Source organism: Rana temporaria, chromosome 3, assembly GCF_905171775.1.
Source record: "Rana temporaria chromosome 3, aRanTem1.1, whole genome shotgun sequence".
Taxonomy (NCBI): Eukaryota; Metazoa; Chordata; class Amphibia; order Anura; family Ranidae; genus Rana; species Rana temporaria.
The window spans coordinates 345,841,547-345,868,086 of record NC_053491.1 but is presented as its reverse complement, the minus strand read 5'-3'; the positions used below and the strand labels follow the sequence as shown (position 1 = coordinate 345,868,086).

The 26,540-nt window shown below is 39.5% G+C and overlaps 1 protein-coding gene across 1 annotated transcript in view; it reads right to left on the bottom strand.

The window, feature by feature from the left end:
• The window catches only part of FAT2 (FAT atypical cadherin 2), a 180,860-nt gene that overhangs the window by 53,767 nt on the left and 100,553 nt on the right, over positions 1 to 26,540 (bottom strand). The window contains exons 4-10 of the mRNA XM_040345126.1: positions 19,039 to 19,100; positions 18,465 to 18,776; positions 17,674 to 17,881; positions 16,703 to 16,842; positions 8,856 to 9,131; positions 7,592 to 7,802; positions 1,197 to 5,243 (exon numbers count right to left, since the gene is read on the bottom strand). Coding sequence (XP_040201060.1) covers positions 1,197 to 5,243; positions 7,592 to 7,802; positions 8,856 to 9,131; positions 16,703 to 16,842; positions 17,674 to 17,881; positions 18,465 to 18,776; positions 19,039 to 19,100 — 5,256 coding nt within the window. The remainder of the gene's footprint in view (positions 1 to 1,196; positions 5,244 to 7,591; positions 7,803 to 8,855; positions 9,132 to 16,702; positions 16,843 to 17,673; positions 17,882 to 18,464; positions 18,777 to 19,038; positions 19,101 to 26,540) is intronic.

The following is a 26,540-nucleotide window of genomic DNA, read 5'->3' as shown; positions in this document are numbered from 1 at the left end:
CAATAAAACTATCCCCTTTTTTGTAAACGCTATAAATTTTGCGCAAACCAATCGATAAACACTTATTGCGATTTTTTTAACCAAAAATAGGTAGAAGAATACGTATCAGCCTAAACTGAGGGAAAAAAATAATGTTTTATATATTTTTGGGGGATATTTATTATAGAAAAAAGTAAAAAATATTGAATTTTTTTAAAAATTGTCGCTCTATTTTTGTTTATAGCGCAAAAAATAAAACCCGCAGAGGTAATCAAATACCACCAAAATAAAGCTCTATTTGTGGGAAAAAAAGGACGCCAATTATGTTTAGGAGCCAAGTCGCACGACCGCGCAATTGTCAGTTAAAGCGACGCAGTGCCGAATCGCAAAAACTGGCCGGGTCCTTTAGCTGCCGTAAAGAAATAAAGCCAACGCTTATTTGCTTGCTTGTTTTGGCTGCAAATCAGTCTGCACTCCTGGACCCGTTTTTAACAGACAGCAGGCTGAAGCTTGCTGTCGGCTGACATTACAGAGCCTGCCCAGGCTGGGGAAAGATCGCGACCATATGGACATGGACCTGGCACCTGGATCAACCTCTCAGCAAGCTGCCAAGAACCTGAGACAGCCGCACGGGGGTTGGGGGCAGAGCAGAGAGCCATGACTGACAGTCACCAGCTCTCTACTCAGGGAGCACTGAGAACCAAGTGTTCCAACTGTGAACCAACAGTGTTCGATCACTTGGTTCTCAGTCTTTGAGCCGGCAGGGGTAAGTATAATTAAAAAAAAAAAATTCCCATACTTCTCTTTTAAGAACAAATCTACAGAATCTTGTTTATAACCTGAGAACTGCCTGTTTTTAGGATTGAGCAGGTAGGGTGACTATTTTGTAGCATATTTTCACCTCGCGACTGGAAAAAATTTGAGGTAAAGAAATAGCCTTTATCCAGAGTGCACTTAATTCCAACCATTATATGTGGTATCTTTCCAAAAGGTAAAAGAGGTCTGCTTGTGGTTCGGTTGGCCCTGTTTATATAAATACCATTTTTGGTAAACTGATATAACCAGCTATTTCTAATATATATTAAGAAATGGACAGACCGCCTTCTTAAAGTCACTATAATGTATGTTAGAAAAATATCCTATACTTGCAGTTGTTAGACATTGTTGGACTACATTTCAGACAATGCATACAGTACCACTTAATCACATTGTCTTACCTGTTATGAAACAGGCGACCTTCCTGTTGCTTTCAGACATATCACTGTCCCAAGTTTTGAAGGTAGTTATGACCTGTCCAGATTTGCTGTTCTCTGCTATGGATCCCCTATATACTTGAGAGGTAAACCTTGGAGGGTTGTCATTATCATCAGTTACTGTCACTTCTACCATGGTTTCAGATGAAAGGCGTATTTTCTTTCCCTGGTCTGTAGCCACTACATAAAATTGATAGACCTCTTGCTTTTCACAATCAAGCTCCTTTAGGGTTCTAATCCAACCATTTTCAGCATCAATAGTGAAGAATCTTTGAATTTCACTAGTATCTCCTTTGAGGCTATAAGTTACTACTCCATCATTGCCTGTGTCTTGATCATTTGCAGTAACTTGTATAACAGTTGTCCCAGCTGGCATATTCTCTGTTAATGAAGCTCTATAGAGGTCAGATTCAAAAACAGGCTGATTGTCATTAATGTCTTTCACTTGGATGCTTACTGAAACCAAAGACACTAACTCCTTGCCCAGGTGAGGACAATTGGCCTGAACATCAATAAGATACCATTTGGTTTTTTCATGGTCTACTCCTTTGTTTACAACCAGAGATCCTGTGTGTTTATCTAGACTAAATACTCCATCTTTGTTGCTTTCTGGAGTTGAACCTTTGACTAGGCTATAAATGACTGACTCCATTGCCGTTGCTTTCACTAGTCCTACTTCAGATCCTTCAGGGAGATCTTCAGATGCTGAAAAACTATACAACGGTTCAGAAAACTTGGGCAAAGTGACCTCAGTTGGTACAATATGGAGATGAACAGGAACAAGTGAACTCCAATTTGGAGGTGCACCATCTTTTGCTATGACTGTAAAAGTAATGTCTTTGTTTTCCAGCCCCAATAGGCTTTTTTTTGCGATGATAGTACCATCGTAAGGATTGATTTGAACTAGATCTTCATCATATTTATCAATAGAATAGGTAACATCCGCATTTTGCCCTTCATCAGCATCATAAGCAAGCACCTGAATAATTGTGTTTCCTTTGCCAAGATTAGACCGGACAGATAAATTATATTCATTTGCAATAAACAGAGGAGGGTTGTCATTCTCATCCGTCAGAATTATTTTAACTGTGCAGAAAGCTGCCCTACCTCCCCCATCCTTTGCCATAACTTTGATGGCAATAAGCCTCTCTGTTGCATTTTCCCTGTCTAATTTCCTCAGTGTTGCTATATGGCCATTACTGTCAATTGAAAACATGTCTAAGGCCAATTTATTAATAATACTATAATCCACCATTCCATAAGGTCCGTCATCAGGATCCTTTACTGCCAACTCAATCACTGTAGTGCCTATTTCTGCATTCTCTGCAAGTTCTACTTCAAATACATTCTGTTGAAAGGATGGGGTGTGCTTATTGGCATGGGTAATATTGATATACACTGGTACAGTATCCCTGTACACTCCATCAGAAGCTGCGACCTGTAGCTGGTAAAATAAATCCAAACTATTTCTGCAGAGGTTAGAAAAGGAGATTACTCCAGATGTTCTGTTTATAGTGAAGTGTCGATGATTGTTACCAGAAAGAATAAGATACTCCAGCTTGCCAGCATCTACACTATCAAGGTCAAATGCTTGGACTTTAATAACAATATGTCCACAGTTGGCTAGTTCACTTATATTTGCTTCATAGTATGTTTCTCTGAACTCTGGAGGATTGTCATTTACATCAGTTATATTGACAATGACAAGCGCATCTGAATGCAAAGGTGGCAAACCGCTATCTGTGGCCCTCACTTTGAACTGAAACTGCCGCGTAGTTTCATAATCCAACTCTTGGGCTGTTGTGATTTCACCAGTTTTGTGGTTTATATGAAAGAATGCATGAGTTTCCTCTGTGTCGTTTCCTAAGATATGATATGAAATCTCTTGGTTTTTTCCAGAATCTTGATCAGAAGCTTGCAGTTGAATCACTGGTTGATATGGTGGAAGTTTTTCCATGATGTGTCCTGAGTAAACCATTTGAGAGAAGACAGGTGAGTGATCGTTTACATCTTCCACTTTAACTAACACTCGTGCTTCTGAAAAATGGCCTACAGCAGAATCGGTGGCTCTAACAGTTAACAGATGTGTAGTTTTGGTCTCATAATCTAGCTGCCCTGAAACGCTTAGAGAACCAGTCTTAAAGTCAATGCTAAAAAAACTTAGAGCTTCATTCTCAACAATATTGTAAATAATACGGAATCCTTCTGGGCTGCGAGCCTGAATGTGCAAAACTGGAGTAGAGATAGGTACATTTTCTGGCAGGTTTACTGTGTAATATAGACTTTGGAAAATAGGATTAGATTTGTTTCGAACAATGATGACTACTTCTTCTTGAGCTTGCAAAGAGGGTTTACCATGGTCTCTGACAATCACTTTTAGAACATACTGATTTAAGGCTTCATAATCAAAAGGTTGTATAAGAATAATGTCTCCTAAAGATGGGTCAATCCTGAAATATTTATAGTCGTCTTCCAACTGGAAAGTCAGAGCACTGTTTTGCCCAGCATCTTTATCTATAGCTGATACCTGGAAGATGACATCACCAGGCTCTATGCCATCTTCTACAGCTAAATAATATGGAGTATTAATAAATTCTGGAGCATTATCATTGACATCTTCAACATATATTTCAACTTTAGCCTGAGACACCCGTGGTGGATTCCTGCTGTCCTTAGCTTCAACTATTACATCATATTTGCTTTGGCTCTCTCTGTCAAATGCTAGACCTTTTGTCTGGAGAACACCAGAAGAGGGAATTATCTTGAAAAGTTCTGTATATGTAAGAACTGAAAAACTAACTGGCTCATTAAGTTGAATTCCAACCACATCCACAATACCTAACACCTTAATACTAGGATCGTTTTCGGTCACCTTTAATGTATACGTAGCCTGATCAAATTTCAAGTTGGTTATTTTGAATTGAGTGACATTAATTTTTATCAGTGCAGTGTCATGGTACAAACCATCCCAAGCTTTTATTGGAAGTTCACGGTATGACTTCAAGAGAGAGGAATCGTTTAAAACAAGGACACCAGATCTTGAATCAATCAAGAATGCATTATCTGCGTTGCCTTCTGAAATGCTGTACATCACTTCTGAATCGACATCTCTAGCTGCTACGGTTAGGATATGCATATTATTATATGCAGGTAAATAAATATTCAGATCATATATGTCTTTCAAAAATTTGGGTGGAGAATCATTTATATTAATCACTTGTATGGTGACCTTTACTGGCTGAGAAGCAAACCGACTTGGTATACCTGAGTCACATACATGCACTTCAAAAATGAATGAAGTTGCTATCTCAAAGTCAAGTTCTGCCACAGTGAACAATGTTCCCATACTTGGATTGATTTTGAAGTATCTGAGAACTTCAGGATCCAGTATTTGGTAACTCAAGATAGCATTTGCTTCAGTGTCATTGTCAATAGCTTGAATGGTCAGAGGGGTCAAGTCCATACTTGTCACCATGCTGCCTATTGGAGCATCTTCATTAATTTGACCTAAATATATGCTTTGTGAGAAAATTGGGGAGTTGTCGTTTTCATCAATGATGTAGATAAAGACGGTTGTTTCACTGAAATATCCAAGAGAGCTGTTACCACGTATTTTGAGTTGGTAAGAAGAAATGGTCTCAAAATCCAGATTGTTTTTGGTAGTGATTATGCCAGAATAGCAGTTAAGGAAAAAAGAACCTTCCTCATTCCCTTCTTTAATGTCATAATTAATGGAAGACCAGCTTGTTGCAGAAACCATGGTTACAAATGAACCAATAGGCACTGACTCACTGATTTCAACCACATATTCTCTCAACCTAAACTTTGGTGTTGATGTGTCAGAAGGTTTGATTTGTAGGTTGACAGTAGCTATGTCCTGAAACGGTGGGGTCCCCTGATCTACTGCCACGATTGTCAAGGTTATCCAGCTCTTTGTCAGCTGCTCCAGTGTCTTAGCAATAGTAATAAGGCCAGAAGACTTGTCAATATTAAAATATCCTTCATTGTTGCCTGTAAAAAACAATAAAGATATGCATTAATTATGGCTCATACCTGTTTAAATAATGGAACCACAAATATTAATCCAGGAGTTTTATTTTTTTAGTGACAAGAGATATTTTTCTAACTGTAAGGGTGTATCTGCTATTGCTGTCTTCTAAAAATTCTAGTTGTCTGTCTGTCACTCTGATCTTCTTGCCTCCATTGTTTGAGTCGCTGATCTGGAATAAGTATTCAGGGCTTTTTTTTCTTATTTCCTATATTGCAAATATGGTCACTCGAAGGTATTCAAGCCACTGGGTTATCATAACAACCAGACAACTAGCAAGAAAATATAAGATACAAAATAATTCAAGTGATTGTAAAGTCTTTTTTATATTAAAATAAAAAAGATGTTACACTTATCTGATCTGTACAATGGTGTTGTACACAAAAGTCTTTTACCTCCTTCTCTGGAGTCCCCTGTCAGCGTTTTCTCTGCCCCTTCTTCTTTTAAAAATGCCCCTATAGCAAGTTGCTTTCAATTGGTGGCACCTGTATGGGCGCGCTCTTGAGTCAAGCTGTGTGCCTCCATAGACACACACACCTTGGCTCAGCCATGACCCCCACCCTCTCCTCACAGGATTTGACTGATAGCAGCAGAGCTCATGGCTTCTGTGAGAAGGGGAAGTGAATAGAGAAAAGCTGCAACTGGGCACAATGCTGGATCGATAGAGGACTATGGTAATGTTTAGAAAGAGGGAGGGGGGACACTAGTATTAGAGCTTTTTTTTCCTTTATTCATAGAACGCATTAAGGTAAAAAAAAGTGAAGACTTTAGAACCACTTTTAGCTGTTTGCCTGAAACTCAACACTGAAGTTGGTAGCTGTGCTGAAGGTATACAAAATAAACCAAGATCACTGCTTTGAACTGTGGAAGAGCTCATACAAGTGATACAGTGTCACCAAAGAATAACCTGTGGCAATCCATATCATGTTAAAAGATTGGAATGTTGAGTCAACACATAGTCTACCCATGTATCACTTGGTGTTAAATACTTTACTGTGCACATATATTCATTTGTATCAATCAAGAAAGATTATTACTTATCAAATCTGACAAACTACAGGTTTAATCCTTCCAGTGGAAGTGAAACCAGTTTATTCCAAAGCGGCACTAATAGGCTTATATCCACTTTCTCACTTTTGTGGTCAGAGATTTAGAAGATGTTTTTGTAAGACAACTGAAACTAATTATGCTTTTGTTCTAAAGACATTATGAATACAATGGGTTGAAAAATGATTTTCAAAGCTTACTGCACTGTTCACACAGACATGAAATTTACATTAGTAGGCTTCAAACCAAAAATAAATTGAAGAAAAGAAAAATAGTGCAGCGCTTTCAAAATTATATGGGGTGGCAGATTCAACATGCAAGACAAAGTCTGGGACCTACTTGTTAGCAGCTGTCAGACTATGGGGTTGGTTTACAAAAGGCAAAAAACTGTGCGCGTTGCAAGTCCAGAACTTAATAAATGAGGTGGCGCTTCACTTTGCAATGAATACTCAATCACATGCAAGGAAAATAAAAAATAAATACATTTTTGCTTCCACATGATTTAATGATGGAAGTCAGCAGACCTTCTCCTCATTTACTAAGCGCTGGAGCAAATACCCTTGCAGAGTGCAACTGCACTTACAAAATGCAGTTGCCTTTAGTAAGTCAACCCCTCTGGAAATGTCCACACATAATACTAGCTACAAAAGACCTCAGAGGACTGAAAATTAGGAGACCATGTAAAACTCTCCAGCCCATATTTGTATTAGACCAAAATTTGTCAAGCCTTATCACAATAATAATGTTTAAATAGAACCTGTACTTTGCAAGCTGTACCAAAAAAAAGGCTAGCAGATGGCAAAGGACTAGTCACTGGTGTTGCCTGTAGGCTCCCTGAGGCTGACTGATTCCGTTACTGACTTACTACTCTTGTTCCACTTGCTGTCAATGTGTGAAGGCTCTAATCATGTGCTGCACAAGTAATAAAAAAACATAGAGCTCTATGCATATAGCGTCCTGCATGGAGATTAGGGGCCGGGCGCATAGAGTTTAGAGGGGGGGTGCCGCTGTGCCCCTTATGGTCAGGCCGCCATTGGTCCATACTATATCACCAAAAAACACAGAGGATTTCATCGTTTTCTCAAGGGTAAATCACAATTGTGTCAAGAGCTGTGTGGATCAAAAAAGTCTCAAGTATGAATTAAAGTTATCCCAATAGTCAATGATAGTGCCTTCAAGTGTTGATCACAGGACTATCAAGCATAGTGTGGAATATATCGGTCTTTAAAGTAGTTCATAGTGACCTCAGAAGTGATAACCTCACCTGAATGAATAAAATACTGGATCTTTGCATTGAGCCCCTGGTCTTTATCTGTAGCCTGGACTCTTAACACCTCGGATCCAACAGAAGCTGAGTCAGAAACACTTCCTTCATAAGCAGCGTGAATGAAGTGAGGGGAATGATCATTGATGTCTTGTACCTGAATGGTAATCCTTACAAAATTCCTCTTAATTTGAACTTCCTGATCACGAACCTACATAGTAAAAAAAAAAAAAAAAAATTAAAACAGTTGCATATTTTTTTTTAAGTGGAGCTACAGGCAAAACAAATCTTTATTTAAGTAGGGTAAAATGGGGTTATAACTGTCAGTTTTTGGCCATCTGTGTGCCATTGTTGAGATTTCCATTCACCTGCTGTCCCATTGCTAAAATAGGAAGTGAGAGAAATTGGTGAGGGATCTTCAAAGGGATAATAACGGTAAACAGGACAAATATTGAGGATGAATCTCCCTAAAGAAGATACAGCAATAATAAACTGAAATTTGTTCTAATCTCTTCTCCACTCTGTCCAAAACTAAAAAGAAAAAGGTTTTGCCATTAGTTATACTTTAAATCAGTATTAAACCTAAAAGGAAATACTTTTATATTGCAGCTTACCAACCCTTATGCCGCGTACACACGATTGGGCTTTTGCCCAGCCAAAAGCACATCAGAATTCCATCGGAGTAAAATAGAACATGTTCTATATTTAAACTCCGATGGAATTCATCGGAATTTCAGATGGAATTTCTCCGATGGGGCATACACACGATCGGAAATTCGTATGGGAAAAGTCCATCTGACTTTTCCCATCGGAAATTCCGATCGTGTGTACGGGGCTTTAGATTTGATAATTTCCCGTTTTAGGCTATCTTTCTTCTATTTTCATTAAGTCTGCTGTTCTTCAACAGAAAAGCTTTCCTGCAGGTACAGGGATGAGACCATTTAACACTGGCAGAGCAGATTAATAAAAGGCTGACTGAGGCAAGGTTAATGACCACTGTATTAAGAAAAAACAACAGATAAAATATGGTTTTGCGTTAAGTTGGCAGGTATACCCTCACCTGTACACATTTTCAATAATCCCAAGGATTAAATATTCCATCCAGCAAACACAAATAGACAATTATTAAATAGCTAAACATTAGAATATCAAAAAGTGACTCCACCATGTTTAGGTGGGTGCTAGAATGCTCAGTTTCCTTCACCACAGTTGTAGCTATTGTTTTAAAGATTTAAGAGTAGTTTGCTAAAAGAAAAGTACATACCATGACATTTAAAATATGAATGGGCATCGTTTCATAGTCCATAGTCTCTGTGGTGAACAGGACACCAGAATTAGGATCAATCCTGAACATCTTAGAGCTTTTTGGGTCTGCGCTGCCTTGGATGGTGTAGATTAATCTATTCCCACTGTCTTCATCTGTTGCTGTAACTTTGATCACTTCAGAACCTAGTTGAACATCTTCTGGAATTTGAACATTGTATTGATTCTTCTGAAACTCTGGACGTTGATGATTGTATGGTACAACAGAGATATAAACCTGTAACAGAATTGAGGAAAAGTTCATTTAGCTTCACAGTACACTCTAATTATACAATATCAAATCCATTCAATTTCTATTCAATCAGGTAGGTGAAGGTGAGTATGTGGTGCATGAGAGGAGATGGGGGGAAGGGAGGCATATAGAAGAAAGGTTAAAAGCATAAAAACCCCTTCTGCTCGCAATTTCAAATTGTGCTGCAGTTGCGGCTTGCATTTGAGTGCCGTTCATTCATTCACCCCAAATACAGTGCGAGATTGCCACGCTTGTCGCGCTGCAATCACGGCAAAATTTGCCTTTAAAAGTCGTAGGGTGCAGGATCTTTTGTTCGGTGCTAAGCGTGCGTAGGACAAGGCGTTGAACTGAATGGGCTGCCCTATGCATGACATGCGGAGTCACATGAGAATCGTGCTGTGAAATTCACAAGCAAAAAACAACTAAAAGTCTAGTTTGTTAAAGGAAACCTGCAATGAATAAATAAAGCCTAGTACACACTAATAGTTTTTTTTTTTTTCGTTCAACCCAGCGGGCTGATTGGAAAAAAAACTGACAGCTCAGGTCGGATTCTCTGTACTAACTATCCGATGTTAGTACAGAAATCTCCCCTTCTGTGCTATTGTGCTCTGATAGGGGGACACCCCCCCTCCACCAAAACACTAGTCAGCGCTCTTAGCCATTGGCTGAGTTCGCTGAACGGGAGTCGGTCGGCAGACCTTTTTCGATCATGCCCCCTCGACAGAAGCCTGCCAAATGTCTGGCTTCTGTCAAAGCGGAGGTAGTACACACAGGCCGAATGTCGGCTGGTTTCTATTGAACCGGCCAATGACGCACAAGACTCTGCGTGTGTACCAGGCTTAAGAGGGCTACAATTGCTGACCTCTCATTCTTAACCACTTGCCGTCGCTGCACCGCCGAAATACGTCCACAAGGTGGCTCTCCTAGGCGAGACCACGTAAATGGACGTCCTGCCTATTAGCCGCCACTAGGGGCGCACGCGCGCCACCGGAGGCGCGCGCGCGCGCCCCCCGCTCGCCCCCGACTCCCGTGCGTGTGCCCGGCGGGCGCGATCGCCGCCGGGCACACGCGATCGCTCGGTACAGAGCGGGGAACGGGAGCTGTGTGTGTAAACACACAGCTCTCGTTCCTGTCAGCAGGGGAAATGCTGATTTTCTGTTCATACAATGTATGAACAGAAAATCAGTGTTTCCCCTAGTGAGGCCACCCCCCCCCCCCCACAGTAAGAACACACCCAGGCATACTTAACCCCTTCCCCGCCCCCTAGTGTTAACCCCTTCACTGCCAGTGGCATTTTTATAGTAATCTAATGCATTTTTATAGCACTGATCGCTATAAAAATGCCAATGGTCCCAAAAATGTGTCAAAAATGTCCGAAGTGTCCGCCATAATGTCGCAATACCGAAAAAAAAATCGCTGATCGCTGCCATTACTAGTAAAAAAAATATTAATAAAAATGCCATAAAAATACCCCCTATTTTGTAAACGCTATAACTTTTGCGCAAACCAATCAATAAACGCTTATTGCGATTTTTTTTTACGAAAAATATGTAGAAGAATACGTATCGGCCTAAACTGAGGAAAAAAAATGTTTTTCTATATATTTTTGGGGGATATTTATTACAGCAAAAAGTAAAAAATATTCATTTTTTTCAAAATTGTCGTTCTATTTTTGTTTATAGCGCAAAAAATAAAAAACGCAGAGGTGATCAAATACCACCAAAAGAAAGCTCTATTTGTGGGAAAAAAAGGACGCCAATTTTGTTTGGGAGCCACGTCGCACGACCGCGCAATTGTCTGTTAAAGCGACGCAGTCCCGAATCGCAAAAAGTACTCTGGTCTTTGGGCAGCAATATGGTCCGGGGGGTAAGTGGTTAAAGATAAACTCCCCTGATAAACATAAAATAGTTGCCATTGTTGTTCTCCCCTTATAAAAGGAACCTGTGAGAACTGGAACTAAGGAGATCAACACTTCTGAAAGTATTGAACAGCCAGCAGACGTCAGGGAACAAGAACCTGTAAACATAGCAGCTAGTGTAGGCAATGGGAATAGTTCACTGGCTGCACATTTATTCCTGGTCAGGGACTCAGGAAGTATTAAAGTATTAAAGACCTTGTTTTTTTTTTTTATTAAACAAAACAAAGACCTTGGATCAGTATGACAGTCAGACAACTTGTGTTTTTCAATACCTACTTCTATCAGTACAGTTTTCTTTTAGACCACTGAAAGCTAGCATGTAATTGAGGGTTATGGTTTACAGCTTTAGATTCTCCCCACCTCAGTAAAGATTCCACAAATGCAATCCTTTGATCCCAATCCTAATACTTTCCTCTCTGGGCACTGTATTTTCCAATTCAGTACCTGTGTCCACACATCCATACATTAACTAGCATTATTATATGGTAGTTATAAAAAATAAATTAGTTATTAACATTTTAAGAATACCATATGATGCCATGCAGGAGAAATAAAAGGTATTCTAGGTCAGTGTTTCTCAACTTCAGTCCTCAAGGCGCCCCAACATGTCAGGTTTTCAGGATTTCCCTTAGATGAAACGGCTAAGACAGTGAAACTGATCAAATCACCTCTGCAAAATAATGGACATCCTGAAAACATGACCTGTTGGGGCGCCTTGAGGACTGGAGTTGAGAAACACTGTTCTAGGTGGTATGCATATTCGCTAGTGGAAAATAGGTGGGACAAAAAAATCACAAAATAAACAACAGTATTTGCAGGAAATGGGAAAACAAAATTCAAGTAATGTCTCAACCCTTCATGTTGCACAGAATTCAGCTCATAGACAAGTGGGGTTATAAAAGAATGTCATATGTATTTTCAATTAGCAGTAGCAGCTAAAAGTTTACGATAGGAAGGCCTCATGCACACTGGACGTTTTTTGAAGTTTTTACAGCCGCCGTTTATGGCTGTAGACATTTTTTTCGACAGTCATTAAAATCTACATTATGTTATCCTATGTGTCCATGCACACATAGACTGTTATCAGCAGTTTTGGGCAGTGGCGTTTTTGAGCAGTAAACAAAAAAAAAATTGTGGGTTCTGAGAGACCTTTTTTTCAGCTGTAAAAATGCTCTAACGCTGATAAACACTGACAAACGTCAATAAACGCTCAAAAACTTAACTCACCAGCATTTGTTTTACGTTTTTGATCCATTGAAAAAAAAAAAGAAATTTTTTTTCTTTTAAAAAAACGCTAAAAATGCTAATAAACGCTATTGCAAAAACATTGAAAAAAGCTGAGAAAAGTAGAAAAACTCACTGAAAAGCTACTGGTGTTTTTATAATGTTATTTTAACGTCCGGTGTGCAGGAGGCTGTAATTTGTTTTCCATTTAATATAGTAAAAATTTAACAACCTATGTATGACAACATGCAGTCCCTTTCTATCCCCCTCCTCACACAAATCACACATTTGTCCCAAAAGGGCTGGTCTACATAATCCAGGCTGCCCAAATAAATCTTTGTAAACAGTGATTATAAAGAGAAAGTCTGTTCTGAGTTTAAGCAAGATCAGGTCATGTAAGAAGAATAGAAAAAATTTAAAAAACGTAGAAAGTAAATTAAGAAGTAAAGATCCAAGAATAACATGTTTTACAACAGTTGACTCCTGACAGTATATAAATATCAAGATAAAACCAACGTTAATAACTGGAATAAAAGATTCTGCTTGGCTCAGTGTTTGACAAAAGGATCCAGTGTGTAATTATTTAATGGAGCATGGAGAATGCATGCATACATTTTAAGTATTTGGCTTTGATTTGGTTCTTTAAGCATTAGGACATGACTAATTTATCAAACTTAACATGTATAGCCAGGAAAAACATGTGTGCTAACAGTAGACAGCCAGATATTCCCTAAAATGTCAAAGGTTACAGAAACAAAAGGCTTGAGTTTTAGAGGAATTAGGGATCGAAAAGAACTGTGCTCACGTGTATCAAAACAGCTAGTACAGAACGAGGAACATTTGCATCTGTCCTTAGCAGAGGCGTATCTAGTAAAAAAGGTGCCTATGGCAAGCACTGAAACTACGCCCCTGTCAAAACATTTGAAACCCGTCTCTTAGATAACCCAAAGGGGGTGTTGTTAGAGTCTGAGATGAAAGAGAGAAAGAAAGAAGAATGGAAGGACAGCGGGCCCAGATCCTACACCACAATAGCAATATGTGTATTCCAAAAAGTTTAAAGAGGAAGTAAACCTGGATGGCGGCCATATCTCATGTCATGTGACTGCAGTCAGCTGACACCTGTGAGGGCGGGCCTTCTGTACCACAGACACTGATTGGCTAGGACACAGTGTAGCCCCTGCTATCTCTGTAGCTGGCTGTTACAGCCCTCTCAGCATTCTGTGTGGGCGGAAGAGCGGTTCATCTTTTTTTAAGGGGGGGTATCAGAACTCAGTCCGGTTCATCCCTGCCTAGGACAAAAAAAAAATTCGGGAAACTACCCAGGACAGCCATAGCCTGGGAATGTCCCAGCAAAATTGTGACTGTTGACAAGTATGCCCTGGTAAGTGCCTTGCTGCCCAGCCACTCACGAGCGCCCCCTTCAGATGGCGCCCATGGCACTTGCCATATCTGCCATACCCTAGATACGCCACTGGTCCTTAGTCATTTAGTTCTGTACACTAAGGCTGTCAAGGAAAGGCCTTATTCGTGAGCCTTGGCTACTGAGCGTAGCTAACATCTACAGAAAATATCCAGCTCATTTGTAAATGCGGTACATAATCATACAGGCACCTGTCAGCTAATGAATTCTATAGTGAACTTAAAAGATGGCAGAAAAGAAGGCAAGGTGTGGAGATGGTGGTGGGCAATTGGTCAGCTGCATGGCTGCAGGGTCCCCTACCACAAATGCTTGCCAGTATAGATGAGCTCCAATGGACACATGAGCATCACCCAGGACTCGAGCAGCAATGTGAAATTCCTCAGTTCATACAGGGATCACCATTGGCAGCTTTTGTGATATTTCTCAGTCCATGCCAGGGATCGCCAGGAGAAGCCTCTTTGATACTCCTCACTCCAGGCCAAGTATCAGCAGGAGAAGCCTCTGTGATACTCCTCACTCCAGGCCAAGTATCAGCAGGAGAAGCCTCTGTGATACTCCTCACTCCAGGCCAAGTATCAGCAGGAGAAGCCTCTGTGGCATTTCAAAGGTCAGATAGGGGGTTACTCAGAACAGCCTCTCTAGCATTCCCTACGTCTCTAAGAACAGCCTTTGTGGCATTTCTCAGTCAATCTCAGGGATCGCAAGGAGCAGCTTCTGTGGCATTTCTTAGGGAAGGCTGGGAATCACCAGGAGAAGGCTTTTCTGTATTCCTCAGCACGGACTGTGCATCCCCAGGAGCAGCTTTTCTTGTATGTCTCTGCTCAGACTGGGAATCACCAGGTACAGCCTCTTTGGCATTTCACAGTCCCAGTGAGGAATCAATAAGAACAGCCTCTATGACTCTGCTTAGGCATCCCCTGAGACCAAATAAAAAGCTGATCAGCTGAGACCATATACGCCAACCTTATGACCATATCTACCACAAACGAAAAAAGTGGGAGGCAGCCAAACAGGACAACCAGACAGTTCCATGAGCTTTCAAGTTGCAACATGCAAAGGAGTTGTTGGGTAAAAATATTTTGAATAGCAATCTTTGCATGCTTCACCCATTGGGAAAAGATTAAGGCTTCGGAAGTATCTGCAATCCTGTGATATGTAAATAAATACAGGCTAACAAAAAATATTTCCGGCAAGGGAGGATTTATATGCACATAAAGGGGGGTAAATCTGCCTGAGGAAGTCCTGGCAAAAAGTGGCTGCAATATCAACATTGACCAGTACAAAAAACAATGTTAATTTTCATGGAACATGGGGCAAATATTTTGTGTTTTGAGCCAACTCAGTTTAACATAACCGTTATACTCCAATCAGCTATGTCACTCAAAGTGTTTCAGGAGCACTCAAAAAGCTCTTCTTTTTGAAGTTCTTGTGTACGAGACCATGCAATGGACACTGCTGATCACAAACAAAAAGCAAAAGTTGGATCTGCTTGGGTGGATTGAACCTAAATGCAGAACATGCTGCATTTGTATCATGTTTCAGGGAAATTAGTGTTTTTGCGTTCCCTCTTGCAAACAACTGAACCCTGCCAGAGAGCTGGCAATGCACACGAGCTCCCTATACTCCATTAGAAATTATTACCATCAGGAGATCACTTCACTGGACGGGACATGTCAATGCATGCAATGCAAAGCTCTTCGGCATCAGAAAAACATTCTTATTTGCAGGATTGTGTTACCAATAGCTCGTACTGATTTGATGATCTTCATTTCAAACATGATCAGATTGTCACATGTTCTGTAGCACTTATTCATGTGAACCTAGGCCTACAATGCAAGCTGTTTTACAAAAGGGTTACTGATATAATTCACATCTACATGTGTAAACATTGTCCCCTTGGACTTTGCACTTCCAGGTGGCTTTTTATTAATACAGAATCGTGATCTTTCAATTGTCCCCTGTGATGAAGGGACTGCATTTACCATGATAAGCTCTGATACTATCTGACCTGAGTATACTTTCTTGTATAAGCCTTTTTAGTACAACCTTCCTTTTTTTGTTCAATACGTTGTGGTCAGGCAGGTTAAACACTCTTCCAAAAGTCGCAATGGAGTTGGTTAAGTTACAAGTTGAAGTTGACTGAGGACTTTCCTACATTCCATTCGAAAATTACCAGCTTTAGGGCCATGTTCCACTAGCGATCCTATTACTGACAGAAACCCACCAGCAATGAGATCTCTAAAGAGACTACTCACCTGCTCCTATGGTGTCGCTCCCTAGCTAGACAAAACACTGTAGAGCCTCGATTGCCAGAGAAGGAAAAGCAATAAAGCGACACCTGGCTGGTTCATGTTTAAATGAGTAGATTTCTTTATGACCAAAGCTAAATCGGATAAATAGGTTCTCTGCACAGGGATAATGTTTTGGTTGTACAGCTTTTACAGATGCACAAGGAGAATTCAGTGAGAGAGAGAGAGAAAGAGAAAGAGAAGCAGCCTCTAAAATATAAGGTACGGTGGAGGGTGACCCTGGTTGGAAGGAGGTCCTTCTGTTATAGCTTATGTAGGCAAATATAAATGTACTTCTGTTACTACTAGTGCATTATGGTTGCCTGATAACATTAGGGATTACACAGAGTCTATTATCAAAAAGCCTTTGTCAGGCACAACACCAACACATATGAGAGACAACTGAGGCATGAACACCACTGTGTCCAATGTCTTATCTGAGCCCTGCGATAAATAAGCTGTTTTTACTCTTTTATACACATATGATTGGCTTTAGGCCAGTGCATAAATGTATATGTGTTATAGTTTACTGCTCACTGTGTTTTCTTATTATAAGATGACTTGAATTGTAGGTCATTATTTGACTTCTTTATATAACACCAACAAATTTGGGAACTCTTAAAACAGCATAAATCCCTATGTCATCAACATTTAAATCCTTATTTCATTTAGTTTGAATAGCAAACACTACAAAGTTGAAATTTACCTGGGTGCTAACAGCACGGGAACCATCTGTGACCTGCACGGTAAGGTTATACAATGATTTCCTGCTTGCTTGCAAAGGTCGAGCTATGGTCAAACCACTGTTGGTCTTATCGATGTCAAAATCCAGCTCATCGTTTCCACCTTAGGTAAAGACAGAATTACACTGATAGACTAAAGCATATGTTATATATAGTTTAAGGTTAACTCTGGAACAGCCTATAAGAAACCTAGGACTTTGATGTTCTTTAGAAAAAATTACCTGGGCTCACTTCTAGTAATATCTAGTAATCTAGTAATATCTGATAATTTTTCAATGCTGTCAGAAGACTAACCCTAAACACAATATAAGATGTTTTATAAAACCGGCTATAGACATAGCAACTTTCAGGCAAATTCAATATTTCCAATCATCCAGAAATCAAACATGCAACGAAAAATGGTTGAAAGTGGTTGCCTAAAAACAAGCAGTATCTGTATGCTGGCTGAGATCTGTGGCTTCCCTAAATGCACAGTACCCCAAAACATGGGAAATACAATTTTTTACATGTCAATAAGCTGGGATTATGATTTAAGAAAAATTAACATGTACAGTAGAGACTTTTGTAACCTCCAATCCAACATAAAGAGCACAATGTTAGTAAAAAAAATTGTATCTTCTCCCCTATGCTGTGAACATGCACATTTTAACAAATGATTGGACATTGTTTGCAGAAAAATATTCAATTTGTTCTAATTCTCTTGTTTTGATATCATCTTTGGATGCATAGGAAAGCTCAAATATTAGTCCAAAAAATCTAAATTGATTTCACTGAATCAGCGGTTTATTGATATGTCTAATAATATTTGCATATGCCATCCAAACTTTTAGTTCAGGAATCTTATGATACATTACTATTTTCTTTCAAAGAACATGAAGCAAATGTAAAAAACAAAACTACTAGGTATTGGTTGAAGAACAAAACTGAAACCTACCTGTGATGTCAAACCAGCACTGACTGTACAGTTCTGTACTTAATAGCCCCAGCATGTGGTTCACTGGGTCAGTTTCCATAACTTGAAAGGTAAACAGTGGCTCATCAAATGTTAACAGATCATCTGAGGGTGTAGGGTTGTGGATCCATTGGATGTGCAGTCTCACATTAGAAGATCGAGAAGGGCTTCCCCCATCTGTAGCTCTGACCTGCAGTCACAATATGGTACTTGGTTATGGTTCTCCTAATATTTAGGTAGGTACATTAAAGCCGGCTATACACAGTTCGAATTTCGAAATAATTTTATTTTCGAAAATCGTATCAACGAATTTTCGTACGAATTTCGCACCGTTAGTAGGCTGCAGCAACAGCCGATTTTCGTGCGGCAATCAAATTTGAGGAATCGAAAATGTTGGACATTTAAAAAAAAAAATTCTAATCAATAATGGGAGAATCGTGCGAGAAATGTGATAGAAAAAATTTGCGCATGTGCAAGAAAAGAAAATTCCCGGAGAGAAAAGAATATTCCCGGCCACGAAAATTATTTTCTGTAGCAACATGAAGGCTTGGTCGCACAAATTTCGAAAATCAATGGTGGCATCATCGGATCACAAAAAAAAAAGAACTTTCTGATTTTGAAAATAAAATTTGTTCGAAATTCGACCGTGTATGGCCTGCTTAAGTTACTGTTATCACACATGGTACTCTGGTACTATTAATGTATATTTGTAAACTTTGGAAGACAATAGAAAATAATAGCTAATGATAATTTCTAGTGTCCTCCTCACTTACTGTTAATATGGTGTAGCTCCCTGCTGGAAATGCTGCTTTGGAAGAGATGACACCAGTTGTTGGATCAATTGTGAAGACACCTGTCTCCTGTTCAGTAATACTATACGTCACTTGGCCATTTATTCCTTTGTCCCTATCCATTGCTATGAGCCTGTATATCAGAGTAGATTCAGGGGATTCAGCACGTTCTGGGAGCTGGGCAGTAAAGAGTTTTTGGGAAAATGTAGGAGTATTGTCATTCACATCTAACACCTGTATGACAACTCGAGAGGTGGACTGCAGAGGAGGGGTGCCATTATCGGACACTGTCACCTGTGGAAGAGACAGCAAATAGATTGATGAGTAATGTTCTTTTTCACAGTGGTTTCCTTACCAATAGAGACACTGCAGGTTGAATACTTTTTCAGTTGAAGGACTCTTTAGCTGGGCAGCATAGACATGACATAGCATAGGGGAATGTTAGAAACTTCACATCAACTCTCTTAAAATGTAAATACAAATGAAGTCTTGGGTATTACCCAAACTTGTGAGAACTGCATCAGATAATTTCTTTTTTAGCTACCACAGTACATACCTCGAAAATATGTTCCTCTTTGTTCTCCCGATCTACCAGTTTCTCAGTTGTAGAAATCAAACCTAAACAAGAAAATGCAACTTTACTTATTGATAGTTAATACCTAAACTACAGGGCTTCATATTGTACTATTTGCATCCAAATTGCTCACATAACATAACCCAAATGCAATACTGTGTAGGAAAATCATTTTTATAAAATCTACGGTATCTCACAAAAGTGATACCCACCTGCGAAGACGGGACGTCTGGGGGATGCCTAATAATCAACTCAACTGAATGTCATTGTCTAAGAGAGTGTGTATTGAAGTGCCGTGTGGGTGGAGTTGATTCATTGTTCACTTGGTTTCTAAAACTGTATATAAGAAAGCTAAGTTACCATTAAAAGTGTTCATACATTTTGACTCAGAGAACGGAGCTTGTCTCGTCTTTCTGGGGAAATGGGATGGATCGTGTCTGTTGGATGGTTGGAGTGTCAGATAAGCTGTCTTGGCTGATGGAATGGGGAAATCATAAACGGTGGTGACCGTTACACCACCCCTCACATTTTTGTAAATATTTTATTATATCTTTTCTCACAGAACAAGGAGTTTTGACACTTTTCCAAAACTCAGTTACAGCATCCGTGTCCCACAATATTCAAAAGTATTAAAAACAAACACTGCCAGGCAAAAAGCATTTTCAGTAAGATGTTTTCAATGCTAATGGTAAATCTTTCACTATTTAAAGATGGTGTGGGATTTCTAGTTATGTTTGCTCTGAATATATGGATCCTCAGGGTATATATGCCTTGTGTAAGTTTGGGTATATGTAACATTTTATTAGTATTTTAATAGCTACCCAGTTCCCATCAAACCCATAAAAAGTGAATCTACCAATGATCTAGCAGTGTTCTGTGGTCCCTGCACACGAACATCCAGAAAGGGACAACAATTGCCCAAAAGGTGCATATGCATTGGTATAACATTAAGTATATACAGTACATACACATTTGAATTTGTAATGTACAACATGTCCTCGCTTTTTAAAGAGTCATTAAAGATTTTAGTGTTATGCAGTTCAGGCATAAAAATTCCAATACTGATAATAATTTGCATTACTTTGATTTTCTCTTCTACCTTTAGGTGGCATTTGAAAGCTTATTTTCATAACTATTGCTGTTGTCCTAAACCGAAAGGTGATACACAACCTTCAGCCCGTTCTTTATATCTATACTGGTATATTACACTGTCTTGAAAAGAAACAGCTGTGTGGGAGGAAGCCTTCTGCCTTCAGCAATAGTGAATAGCAGCTCGGCATTGTTATAGCCGCACTCCTGTTGGAACAGGTAGAAAGAGGATCAGCTGTGTATTGTTATTTGTTCAACAGAACCTTTTAGCAGAGGTTGCTGGGCTGTTTCTCTGTGTGAAAGAAAGCCAGGAATTTTAGGGCTTAACCTACTTGAGGCAGGAGAGGCCATCAATGCCAAGTTCCCCTTGGTACTCTGTTTACTACTGCAAATAAAAGGAGTCTGTAGATGCACTGTGCAGGCAAGCAAGGAATAGTTTTGCAAAACCCCAAATAAGTTTCTTTGCAGAGAAAACAAAGGATGTATTTGGCTCAAAGTCATGGCAGTTTGTAGACTTTATACACCATATTAATTCATTTACCTAATGCATCTGCAACCTTTGTCTACTCATACATCCTAATTCTGGTCAAGCACTTAGTTTTGACCCAATGTAAACTTCTGCTAATCTCCTTATAGCCAATACATTAAGATATACCTAAACATTATTAGTGGTGTTGCGCAATTCCTCTATTGCTTCAATGTGAAATCAACATAAACCTTATAACATAGTTGAAAAGTGATAAATAGTATAAATCAACATAAACCATAAATCAAAAATGAATAAAGCAAATATGTTCAATAAAGGAATAAGTGTCCAAGTGATCAATTCAAATATGGTGTATAGTCCTTCTTTGTTAAAATCCAAAAACCGCTGTGTTTTCACCAGTCACCTCGGTGCTCACAGAACCCTCGCCACATATAAAAATCCTTAGGCCTCGTACACACGACCGAGAATCTCGTCGTAAAAGAAACGTTGTTTTCCTTCGACAAGGTTCTTGTCAAGCTTGACTAGATTCTTGTCAAGCTTTCCTTGCATACACACTGTCGAGACAAAATCTCGTCATTCTCAAACGCGGTAATGTACAACACGTACGACGACACTATAAAGGGGAAGTTCGATTCCACTGGCGCCACCCTTGGGGCTGCTTTTGCTAATCTCGTGTTACAGCGTGTTAAGTAAAAGTTTGGTGAGAACCGATTCGTGCTTTTCAGTCTGTCACAGCATGACGAATGTGCTATCTCCATTACGGACGCTACTTTACCGAAGGTGCCCTCCCGTCTCATACTTTATTCTGAGCATGCGCGGGTTTCTAAGCATACACACGAACGTGTTTCTCGACGTAAACCAGCCCAACGAGAACCACAACGAAAAAATTGAGACTCTCGACGAGGAAAAAGAGAGCATGTTCTTTTTTTTTCTCATCGAGATCCACAACAGTTTTCTCGACGAAAAACATACACACAATCGTTTTTCTCGGCAAAAAAAGCTCTGCCAGCATTTTTCTTGATGCTTTTTGCTGAGGAAAACGGTTGTGTGTAACCTGGTAATCCTTCCTTGGGATATTCCTCTCCTTATCTCCTTTATGTTGGTTCCAAAATCCAGGCTCTTGTAGTATTGCTAATAGCTTCAATCCACATAGGGGAATTAAATAGACACAATGCCTCCCATAGAGTGAAATCGTTTAAAAAATGTGTCATTTAGTAAAAGACAACTGGATGCTTACATCAAAACAGGGTTAAAATCACATTAAAGTATAAAACATCAGCGTTTCCGCCTCTCAAATCACTTCCGATCCGCCATCCACACCCTACGTGTTATGTCACATCACACGATATCCTCAGGGGAACCAGATTGGTTGTTTCATAATTGTATTTATCTGCTGGGGACAGGAAGTCTAGCGGCTTATTTTGTTGAAGCCAAAGCCAATATAAACATGGCGGCCATTTTTTAAGTACCCAATTTACGGGATTTAGATGACAAAGGACCAAGAGAGAAGTTACCGTGGCCATATTACTGTAGTCTATACTGTGTCAGTCTGCCATTTTCCTAAGGGTTTATATAATAGATGTATATATGGGAAAACTTCAGCTTTTTGCAATAAAATCCTCATATATAAAAAGAAAAAAAGATACATTATTAGGTTTATTTATATATTAGATAAACACAGGGCTTTTTTTTCTCAAACAATAGGTGCTGGAACTCAAGCACGACCCTCAAAAACCCCTCCCCTACACACACCCTCCAAATCACATCAAATAATGGGTGTGGTCAGTCAAATTTCACAAGCAGTATGAGGGTCTTAAAGGGGCATTAAATACCAGGATTGCATTATATACAGAGTGCAGAGTTCAGGGGGGTTACACATAGAGTGCAGAGCTGTCACTTGTAAACACAGAAACCGGACTTCTGTGTTTACAAGTGATTGTGGTGAGCAGAAACCAAAGGGTCTGAGCCAGAAGTGGTGGAAACCACCAAGTTCCACCTGAAAAAAAGCCCTGGATAAACATATCATGTCTCTTTAAAAGCTATTAGGGGTAATTATTGATCCCTTCAGTGTAGAAGCAGATTGATGAATATAGAAGTACAAAACCACCTAGATACTTACCTCATATACATATTAATTAACTACAGTTTACAGTTTAATCATTGTTTGTTTATTCCTATATCGCTTTTTATATATGAGGATTTTATTGCAAAGAGCTGAAGTTTTCCCGTATATACATTTGTTTTATAAACCCTTAAGAAAATGGCAGACGGGACACAGTATGGATTACAGTATTATGGCCACAGTAACTTCTCTCATGGTTCTCTGTCATCTAAATCCAGTGAATTAGGCACTTAGAAAATGTCTGCTACAGTATGTTAATATTGACTTTGGCTTCAACAAAATGGCAGCCACTAGACTTCCTGTCCCCAGCAGATAAATACAATTATGAAACAACCACTCCGGTTCCCCTGAGGAAGTCAAGTGACGTGACGTAGAGCAGAGAGGTGTGGCCAGAGTGGACGGCAGAGGCGGAAATGCAGATGTTTTAAGCTCCAATGCGATTTTAACTCTGTTTTGATGTAAGCATCCAATTGATTTTTAATAAATGGCTATGTTTTAAATGATTTCACACTATGGGAGGCATATTGTCTATTTAATTCCCCTATGTGGATTGGAGCTAGTAGCGATACTTTAAAAGCCCGGATCTTGGAACCAACATAAAGTATATAACGAGAGGCATATCCCAAGGAAGGATTACCAGTTCCATATTAAAACCTGATACTAAGGCTTTTTATATGTGGCTATGAGGTGAGAGTTCTATGAGCACTGAAGGGATTGGTAAAATCACAGCGTTTTTTGGATTTCAACAAAGAAGGACTATACACCATATTTGAATAGATCACTTGGACACTTATTCGTCTTTTAAACATACTGTATTTGCTTTGGTTTAGTTTTGATTTATGGTTTATGTTGATTTATACTATTTATCACTTTTAAACTATTGAAAGCCTGCATACTACCATCATGGACTAAGCCAGATATGGACTCTATCCTGAGCAGGTATGCTCGGGCAGCACATATATATGTTATGAAGGTTTATGTTGATTTCACATTGAAGCAATAAAGGAAATGCACAACACCACTTATAATTTTTAAATATTACACATGTAATTGTGAAAATATTAGGTATTGCAGCATCTCCATAGTAACACTTTTGCTTTATTCACTTCCCTTTTATTTGTCATATCAGTTTGAAGAATATCACTGTATATTTCACCTCCTGGTGGCGCAGGGGACAACAAAAAAGTATATTAAATTATACATGTCATATATTTATGAGTAAGCAGATGCACATGACCAGTTGCAATATTCTTGGAAAACTGTGAGGACACTTTCCCGCTATAGGAATAAAATGGCAACATGCTTAGTGTGTTACCAACAGTATATTGGCTACCCTATGTGTCTGTCCTGCAAAAAGAGGGATATTTGGCAGCTATGCTGTTGTTATTCTTCATACGTTTTTAGTAAAGTTGCTACTGATATACCCATAAAGGCATCCTTAACCACACTTCCCAACTGTCCAGGGATTTCAACAAAATCCTGGGCTGTTGGGTTCTGGAACATTTGTTTGATGACAGTACCTTATAGTACCAACTGTGATGTCATCCAAAAAGGCAATGGAGCAGGATACCAAACAGGACTAACAAGCAGGGGAAATAATCCAATGCTGGGAAAAAGGACTAATGCTGGAGATTAATATTGAAGGGAATGGGGGTTCAAAGGGGAGAATGATCTAATGTGGAGGGAGGTTGGGGGTTTAATGCTGGAGAAGGGGACTAATGCAGGAAGTGGTGATGCTGGGAGTAAATGTCTTCCTCTTATGGACATTAATGTTGGGGAGGGAGAGTTAAAGTGTCACTAAAGGAATTTTTTTTTTTAGCTAAATAGCTTCCTTTACCTTACTGCAGTCCTGGTTTCATGTCCTCATTGCTCGTTTTTGCTCTGATGTTGCTGTAAAACTGCTCTGTTCTGGACACTTCCTGGTTGTCTGGCTCCGTATGAAAAAGTCATGGGAGAGTTTAGTTTTGTTTTCCTAGCCATGACTCTCTATGGCACTGTCCAGCACAGAGGCATAAAATAACATGCAAAGACTAAACTACTTTCAGTTTCATTTTTGCATCTAAGGCCCCGTACACACGACCAAACATGTATGCTGAAACTGGTCCGCGGGCCAGTTTCAGCATACATGTTCGGTCGTGTGTAGGCGCGAGCGGGCCGAATTCCAGCAAACATTTGCCCGCCGGGCCTTTTCCCAGCAGACAAATATTCCTGGACGTGTTTTAAAACCGTCCGCTGGAATCCTGCCCGCTCGGACATGTTCGGTCATCTGTACAGACCTACCGTACATGTCCGAGCGCCCGCCGTCCCTCGCATGCGTCGAATGACTTTGACGCATGCGTGGAAGCCTTTAAATGGCAGGCCCGCCCACGTCGCCGCGTCTTCGCCGTGTCATCGTTGCGGCGACGACGCGGACACGCCCTGCGTATTGTTTACGCGCGGACTTCTGTACGATGGTTAGTACAGCCATCGTACAGAAGTCCCCGGGCAGACATGTACGGTGAAAACGGTCTGACGGACCGGTTTCATCGTACATGTTTGCCCGTGTGTACCCGGCCTAAGAGGCACATTATATGATTGATTTTTATCTATTTTTAATCGTTTTAAAAGGAATCAGTTAACTATTATGTCTCTATACCCTGTAAACAGTCATTTCAGCAAAACATTTTTTTTCCTTTAGTGATCCTTTAATGTTGGGGGATTCAGTCCTGCTGGCGAACAGAACGAATATTAGGGGGAGAGGAAATAGTAAAGAAAGGTTCAAATTAAGGGGGAAAATGCTGGGGGGGGGGGGGTTAATTCTCGGAGGTCCGATTTATAGCAATTTACAAAGTTACAAATTTTATCACAGCAAACCAATTAGGTTAGTTACTTTAGGAGTTTATGGGTCACAATAAAATTGCAAATACCCAACCACACAATTCAATTTCAAAGGAGCTTATTATTATTATTATACAGAATTTATATAGTGAAGACAGTTTAAGCAGCGTTTACAACATAAGGGCAGACAGTACAATTACAGTGCAATTTAATACAGTAGAAATCAGATATTCATTAAAACTGAAGAAAAAAAATGAGCACCGACTTAAAGCTGATTCCCAGAGCAGCCAGTAAAAATTCTCAAAATTCTTGTTTAATTCTTCTGTAAAATGGAAGGTCACAACCCAATTGGTTGTTTTTGTCACCAACTCTAATTTTGTGCTAATTTTTTTTTTACTCAAGTTTTAATTAATCCACTCTGTATTGTGGCTACAGTCAATACATCATCTTTTCCATTGATGTCATTGTACTGTCTTAACCTGTAATACTCATAGATGAAATTGCCAACAATAGGTGCCTACGATACGTAGCATCAACTTTTTTCATAGCTTTAACCAGTCCAGTGACTCAGCATTAAGTCTTTAATATAATGAGAATCAGCTGTCAGTGTCAAATTGTTAGATTTGAACTCACGTCAATAAAGGTCTGCGACTGTCATAAGCTTCCTTAAACTACAATACTTCATGACAACATTATCATATAATAAGAAGAGTTACTTTAAGATAAGTTAGGCCATAACCTTTTTTTACAGTTTTTTATACAGTTAAAGCTGTACTATATATATTCACGTATTTGATTTTTGATATTGTAATTGTGCTTTTGGCTTGTACTGTACATCTAGTTTGTATGTTGACAGATGGAGTTTTTTGCTGCCCCAGTCAGGAGGGATAGTGTTATGTTCCCGGGTCTTTCTTGGCAGGCTTTTTTGGGTCCGGTCCACTGGTTCTGTGCATTATAAAACAGACGGGT